Source organism: Camellia sinensis, chromosome 1 (genome assembly GCF_055761805.1).
Source record: "Camellia sinensis isolate YWXY chromosome 1, ASM5576180v1, whole genome shotgun sequence".
NCBI lineage: Eukaryota > Viridiplantae > Streptophyta > Magnoliopsida > Ericales > Theaceae > Camellia > Camellia sinensis.
This window is the reverse complement of record NC_138961.1, coordinates 200,644,072-200,652,212: the sequence shown is the minus strand read 5'-3', so window position 1 is coordinate 200,652,212 and position 8,141 is coordinate 200,644,072. Positions and strand designations below refer to the sequence as shown.

At 32.4% G+C, this 8,141-nt stretch overlaps 1 protein-coding gene across 1 annotated transcript; it reads left to right on the top strand.

Moving 5' to 3' along the window:
- Window positions 1-290: 290 nt before the first annotated feature.
- Window positions 291-7,240, top strand: LOC114296006 (cytochrome P450 84A1). The gene is made up of 2 exons (XM_028240290.2): window positions 291-1,384; window positions 6,360-7,240. Exons 1-2 carry the CDS (start codon window positions 461-463, stop codon window positions 6,981-6,983), a joined length of 1,548 nt encoding a protein of 515 aa, XP_028096091.1. The 5' UTR covers window positions 291-460; the 3' UTR covers window positions 6,984-7,240.
- The last annotated feature ends 901 nt before the right edge of the window (window positions 7,241-8,141 follow it).

Here is an 8,141-nt window from a genome sequence, read left to right as displayed (position 1 = left end):
AAGGGGGTCCCGAATATTATCAAAAGAATAATGCTAGAGATCCTAAATATTCTACCAAAAGTTTTATCAAATGTCTCACATGGGTATAGGACCCATACAATGTAGATCCCATGTGAGTCCCACACCCATATAAAACATTTGATAAAATTTTTAGTAAAATTTTTAGCACCTCTATCATTTTTGTTATCAAAATCACTAAAATATTTCCAAACCAGACTTAAATGGACACAAATAACAATGATAATAAATTAATATTTCTTAGAGTGCGTGTGAAAATAAAGAAGGGATCACCCCCACCAACCTCAACGAACAGGAACCACAGCCAAATTTGTATATAAACTACTTCATAATATCTTCAAAAAGCCAGCAACATCTCAGAAGTTGCACAATAGAGGGAAAAACTTCAAAAGCCCGTTTACATAGAGAGAGAGAGAGAGAGAGAGAGAGAGTGAGTGAGAGAATGGAAATGAATTCTATTCTCGAAGCTTTCCAACCCATTTCCATGGCGCTCTTCATTATCCCTTTACTTTTCTTGTTCCTCCTAACTCGGCTCCGCCGTCAGCTTCCCTACCCGCCGGGCCCAAAAGGCTTGCCTTTGATCGGAAACATGATGATGATGGACCAGCTGACCCACCGCGGCTTAGCCAAGCTAGCCAAGAAATACGGCGGCTTATTCCACCTCCGGATGGGTTATCTCCACATGGTGGCGGTTTCTTCACCCGAAATAGCCCGACAAGTTCTCCAAGTCCAAGACAACATCTTCTCGAACCGACCCGCCACCATCGCCATCAGCTACCTCACCTACGACCGAGCCGACATGGCTTTCGCTCACTACGGCCCGTTCTGGCGCCAGATGCGCAAGCTCTGTGTCATGAAGCTCTTCAGCCGCAAACGAGCCGAGTCGTGGGAGTCCGTACGAGACGAAGTCGACTACATGGTCCGAAGCGTAGTCACCAGCGCCGGCTCGGCCGTGAACATCGGCGAGATGGTTTTCGCGCTGACCCGGAACATCACGTACCGGGCTGCTTTCGGGTCGAGTTCTCACGAGGGTCAGGACGATTTCATTAAGATACTGCAGGAGTTTTCGAAACTTTTCGGCGCTTTTAACATTGCCGATTTTATACCGTCGTTGAGCTGGGTTGACCCGCAGGGACTCGGGGATAGACTCGCTAAGGCTCGTGCGTCGCTTGATGGGTTTATTGACTCGATCATCGACGATCACATGCATAAATATAAGACGAGTACATGCGCCGATGATGAGGGGACTACTGATATGGTGGACGATTTGCTTGCTTTTTACAGTGATGAAGCCAAAGTCACTGAATCGGACGATTTACAGAACGCTATCAAGCTCACTAGAGATAACATCAAAGCTATCATCATGGTAATTATATTAGTCCTACACCATATAACTAAACTATTTTTTTTTTTTAATACTATATATATATATATATAGTTTAATAATATATCACAAAGGAGTAGTGCCAACCAAATAAGTTCCATACAAATGGTGGTGGTGGTGGCGGTGCCGATCGTTTTTTATTTTATTTTATTTTTGAACAATTAAAACAAAAAAAGTAATGTTAGGGATCATAAAAAATATATCATGAAATATATCATAAAAAATTTTCATCCCTTGATTAGTCTTGATTAGTATGTGATGTTTTATTATATAGGTAATCCAAAGATTGAGAAACTTTCATAATAATATTTATGATATATTTTTCATGACCTCTAACATTATTAAAAAAAAAAAAATCCTGTAGGGGCATAATAGCTCTCACAGGCTCTAGTTTTGGAATAATCTGTTAACAGTCAGATTTAATCTAATTGAAAAGAAGGGATCTTCAACTGGGGTAATAGTGAGTTCCACACCTGATCTATAATAAGAGTCGTAAGAGTTTTTCAACAGGAATACAATGTATTATTCAAAAATTGCAACCCTGACGCTACGTTTGGATTGAGTAATTTGGAGGGCAAAGAAAAGAAATGAAGAGATATGTATTTTTTTTATTTGTTTGGATAATTTAAATAGAGAGAAATGAAAAGAAATTAAAAGAAATAGAGAGAAACTCATTTCTCTTATAAAGTCTTATTTTGAATCTTCCAGAAAGTAGAAAGATTGAGAGAGAAAAGAAATTATTATTTTTATAATATCAATTTTGTCTCTATAAAAATAAAAGAAACAAAATGATTGAAAATATAAAAAGGTTATTTTGATAATATAACATAAAATAAATTTTTTTCTTTTTTTTTTTCAATGAAATCTAACTAAATAAGAATGAGAGAAATCATAATTATTACTTTTCTTTTATTTCTTCTTTATTCAAATAAAAATGAGAGCAATCACAATTTTTTTTTTTCTTTTCTTTTATTACTTAAATAATTTATTCTTTTCTTTTCTCCCATGAATTCCCAAATACAATGTGAGTGTCGAATCCAGACAACTTGCATGAAAAGTGCCCGAAATACTACTGGACCACCACCCCCCGTTGGTGGCGTTTGGGGTTGGTAAGGAGGGAACTTAAATGATTTTATCATAGTTAGACACGTTAGTAAGGACAAAATTAGGAGAAGAATACAAGGAGTTATGATCACTCTGTCTATGTAAATATTATTATTTGTCATAGAGTTTTTTTTTTTTAAATATATATATATATATATATATAATTTTATATATAAAATGACTTTTCAATATAAAAAATGTCATTCTTCTTTCATTTTAATTTTTTTTCTATTTTATATTAATAAAAAAATGTATTCATCCTATTAGAAATTACTTCTATAGTATTAAATTTCTTTTCTATGTAAATATATTTTATATATCATATATCCGTACATGTGTGTTTTGTATATATAGTTTAAAAAAATTATTTTTCTTTTTGGCCTCTCTTGTAATGGAATCCTAGTTCCGTCCTGCACGTTAGCAACTAACTAGGCCTAGTTTAATTACACATTATGACTCTTTTAAAGATTTAATCTTAGGGAGAGGTTATGTGTTCAACCTTATCTAAGGGGGAGTTGAATTAGGGTGTAATCACTTATACTATGTTTGGTTGGAGAATTTAGAGAGGGATTTGGAAAGGGAAAGGGAAAAGGTGTATGAAATTAGGTGAAATATAAGCATGTTTTATTTACATTTCATCTACCTTTTACATTTTTTTTTCAAATCCCTCCTCAAATCTTCTAACCAAACACAGCATTAGTGCTTTGTAAGAGTGGAGAAGCTAATTCTCATATGTCCTAATTTAACAACTAACAACTGACTTTCACTAATATGAAAAAATAAAAATAAAAAAATTACAGAAACTAGACACATTAGCAAATGATATAATTTAATGGTTCTAATATAAAATTTAAACAAAATAATTTTAAAATATTACTTTTTATTTTAAATAAATTTTTAAGCTAATCTCGTTATTCTCCAACTTAAGATTTGAACAGTTACATTAAACAACATAACATATCACAGAAGCCGCTATCCAGTAGGGTATGGCATTGAAGATAGTATGATTAATAGATGGTTTAAATTTCTTTGGATCTAATGATAAGGAAATTGAAAGTTTGTCTGGATTGACTGAGTAATAAAAATTTTAAATTCAAATCATTTAAATAAGTTGTAAGAGATTTGTTCGGTTTTTAATTTTAGGATTCTAAAATTAGTTAAAGTATTAGTAAACTGATATGAATATCTAATTATTAAAAAAGTAATAAGAAAATTAAGTAAAAACCTATATATGTATAATAGTTTTATTACAAGAATTTTGGAATGTGACCAAATTTTTAATGCACGAAATATTATTGTCAAGCGCAAAATACTAAGAGCCCAATTAGCGCAATTCAAAAAAACAACTTTACAGTTCAGATTTAAACTGGATTAAGCAGCCCGAACATTAAAATTATATGTCAATATTTTGTAGAAAATAAAAGTTTTTGTCCACTCACTCACACTCATCAATACTCCTTTAGCAATTTACTCATATCCACTTGTTATTTTTGTACCACCTTTACGAATTGTTTTATGCCACATGTTTCTCTCATAAAATTGTACTCAACAAAAAGTAAAAGATATTTTGTGATGAACAAACACTACGTCAAAACAGGGCATTAACGGTGATTTTTTTAACGGCGGTAACGAAAATCGTCGTTAAAGGTACTATTAACGGCGGTAACGAAAACCATCGTTAAAGGTATCATTAACGGCGGTTTTATTACCGCCGTTAATGTTCACTTTTAACGGCGGTAACAAAATCACCGCTAATGCCCAATCATTACCGCCGTTAATGACGGCGGTTTTTGCCGGCGAAACTCCGGCGTGCTTCGGCGAAACTCCGGCGAGTTTCGGCGAAACCATCTACAATAAAGTAAAATAGTAATGTTTAAATATTTATTTAGGGAATATATTTTATGAAGAGTGGTTATGGTAGAGTGGTTAATGTGGGTGGATGAGAGGTTGAGGGTTCAAGACTTGGGGAGTGTAAGAAGAAAGAATTATTTTTTAAAAAATTTGAACTTATTTACAGCGGTAAAAAACCGCCGTTTTTGGTCGACTTTTAACGACGGTAATTTACCTTTTTACGACGGTTGTACTTTTTCCGACACGCGCATAAACGGCGGTAAAAAACCGCCGCTAAAACCTAATTTTGGCGTAGTGAAATAATGTTTGTTTATAGTGTTAATTTTGTGGGGGCATATTTCCATATACCACGCATACATGTAGTATGTAATTTTATTATGAAATTATATAAGTTTTTATAAATTTATATAAGTGATTTTATAAAAATGAATAAGTACAGTGCAAACTCGTATAAGTTCATAAAAATTTAAGACTTACACAAATTTATATTTAATTTATGTAATTTTGGGGTAGAATTACATACGACGTGTAATACACACTTGAGAATTTTCTTAATTTTATATACTTATTTATTAGGTCTTTGGAATAAATAAATAAATGCAATACTTTTTTCTCAAAAAAATTATTTTCTTAACCAACAGCCTTCGGGTTCGTTTGAAAAAAAAAATTTTAATCTGACTATTTTATTTTTTGACTAATTTAGTCTGACTAAATTATTTTAGTTTGGTAAGAGTTTTTTAACTATTGTTTTTTTATGAAAAAAAAAGGTAAAATAATTATGATTTGTATGTAATATTATATTTTATTGACTTATTTAGCTTCTTTTTTGTGTGTGTGTGTGTGCGTGTTTTTAATCTTAATCAACTCCAACCAACTTGTCAGGGACTCACTATAATTAATGTTCATTTGCAATAATTCAACATTTGTGACGTGTGATCATCACTAATAATTGTGATGATATATGTCTTGAATAATTCTGTGTTGGCAAAAAAATGTTATCGAAATTGTTGTGGTGAGAGAATTGTTATTCAAAATTGATGTGATTTTCATCCACTTCTTTGAGTTTGGTAGAAAAAAAGATAAAGTCAAGTGAGGAAGAAGCACCATAATTTATTTATTTTTTGAACAAAGGAAAAAGCACTATGAATAGAGTTTTTATTATTGCTTTTTTACTATACATAAAACGACTTTTAAAAAAAAAATGGTGATTATTCATTTCATCCTTTCCTTTTAATAATTTTTTTTTAAAAATGTTTCCTACTCTAATCTATTTATAAAATGTTATGTTCAAATTTTTTTTTTTTCTTTTCTCCCCCTCTATGGCAATCTCATTTTTCCAACCATGGAAGGAGTTAAATTTGTGCAGTTTTTATTTCAATAAGCCTAAATATAGAATTAAAATACAAAAAATTATTTCAGAATTTACATGTAAGCATGATGAATCCACCAAAATTATCCTTATTCAATTATTTTATTTTTCTAAAGGTGGCCATGAGTTATACTTTTTTTATTCCAACTTAATTTTATATATGAGTAACGATATAAAAACAAAATTTTTATACATAAATTTTATACAGCATAAAATTATCTTTTGTAATCCTTGATCTGAAGTTAAACAATTTTGTTACCATTATAAACTGTAGTGTAAGACCTACATGGATACCACACACATGTGACTATGGAGTATTTGGGATTTACTTTTTTATTGACTTGTTTTTTGTTTTAGTATTTCTTTTTAAAATTTTAAAAAGTTTTAAATTTCTAAATTTTACTCAACAAGATGAATCGTAAAATCAAAACAAAACAAAACAAAATAAAAACTCCATTAAAAAAAGTCAAGAATAGTGATTTTTGAAAATTTCATTTACATTTAATTTTTATTCTATTCGTTTGGCTGGCCTACTTAATTAATGCATAAAAGGCTTTATAAATTTCTTTTAATTTAAAATAATAATATAATGTGTGTTGATAGATATTGCTGTTGTATTGATGTTGTCATCAGGACGTAATGTTTGGAGGAACAGAAACGGTAGCATCGGCGATCGAGTGGGCCATGTCGGAGTTAATGAAAAGCCCCGAAGATCTCAAGAGAGTCCAACAAGAGCTCGCTGACGTGGTCGGCCTACACCGGCGCGTCGAAGAGTCCGACTTCGAAAAGCTTACCTTCCTCAAGTGCGCCCTCAAAGAAACTCTCCGACTCCACCCTCCGATTCCCCTCCTCCTCCACGAGACCTCCGAGGACGCCGAAATCTCCGGCTACCGGATCCCCGCCAGATCCCGGGTCATGATCAACGCCTGGGCCATAGGGCGCGACCCGAACTCCTGGGAAGACCCGGAAACCTTCAGGCCCGCCCGGTTCCTCAAAGAGAATGTCCCGGATTTTAAGGGGAGCAACTTCGAGTTCATTCCTTTCGGGTCGGGTCGGAGGTCTTGCCCGGGTATGCAGCTCGGACTCTATGCTCTGGACATGTCCGTGGCTCATCTTCTCCACTGCTTCACTTGGGAGCTACCGGACGGGATGAAGCCCAGCGAGCTTGATATGGGTGACGTGTTCGGACTCACCGCTCCGAGAGCTACCCGACTCGTTGCTGTGCCCACGCCCCGACTCCTGTGCCCGCTTTATTGACCCGGCAAAAAGATTTGGTTGAGGGATCCAAAGTGATTGCCCCAACGCAAGGGAGTGTTTGGGTTTTTCCTTTTTTATTAATTAATATAGGAGGGAAGAAACAAGAAATAACTACAAAAGAGGTGGAAAAGGAAAAGGAAAAGGAAAAGTGGGGATTTTAATTTGTCTTTCTCATGTGGATATTGATAAACTCTCTTTATCTTTCATTTGTTTTGTATGTGGACATTTGGTTTGTAATATTACTTCTGTTTTTTTTATGTTACTGTCACACTAAACAAATAAAGAGTGTCAGAAAGAAAATTTTCATATGAATTGAAAGCAAATTAAAGTTTCGTTTGGCCGGTTATATTTTTTTGATTTTTTAATTATTTTAATAATAAAAAAATAAAATAATTTTTTTAATTCAACATCTAAGTCATAATAATTTTATTTTTTTCCCTTATGAAAGTTTAAAAAATTAAAAAATTTATCTTAAATAAGATTTTTTAATTTTAAATTAAATTAATTAAAAAATTAAAAAAACCTTCACATCACAAACCAACCATAAATTGTTTTAATTGATGCAAAGGTTTATGAAGTGACTCATGTTCAGTTTATTCTATTATTTACTTGCGTGGGTACTTCATTATTAATTTTTTATTCTGGTAAGATCCTAGGTAGGGACTGGTCCAATTTTTTGTTTTTTGTACACACTCTTTTGTACATTTGGGTTGTAATCTTTTATTGCCATGATAGGGAGAGTGTTCATTTATCATTTAACAACTCTTTTTTTAATTTTTTTGGATAAATTATATTGACATACTTAAGAAATTACACTGATTTTTTTTGTTAATTTAATTTTTTATATGATGATCATTACGGTGAAGGGGCAAACTGTTATAAAACTTTAAACCTTAGAGAGTAATTTGTAATGAAATTTTAAATTTCAGGAAGGGGGATGTAATTTTCAAAAGGTAAAGGGAGAAGCTGTAATAAACATAAATCTCAGGAGGTGTCAATGTAATTTACCCTTATTTTTTCTTTAATAAGAGTTGTAATCGATTTGTTTGGTTTAAATTTTCAAGATTCATATTTTTTAAAATTAAATTTTTTTATTAAATTTTTTTAATATTCTAAATATATATTTTTTTAATTTTTAGATACAACTAACATATATAC

What these genes read in the sequence shown, in the direction of transcription:
- LOC114296006 (XM_028240290.2), top strand. Translation starts at nt 461, where the DNA reads ATGGAAATGAATTCTATTCTCGAAGCTTTCCAACCCATTTCCATGGCG. An exon ending in ACATCAAAGCTATCATCATG is followed by an intron (nt 1,385 to 6,359) that starts GTAATTATATTA and finishes TGTTGTCATCAG; the next exon opens with GACGTAATGTTTGGAGGAAC.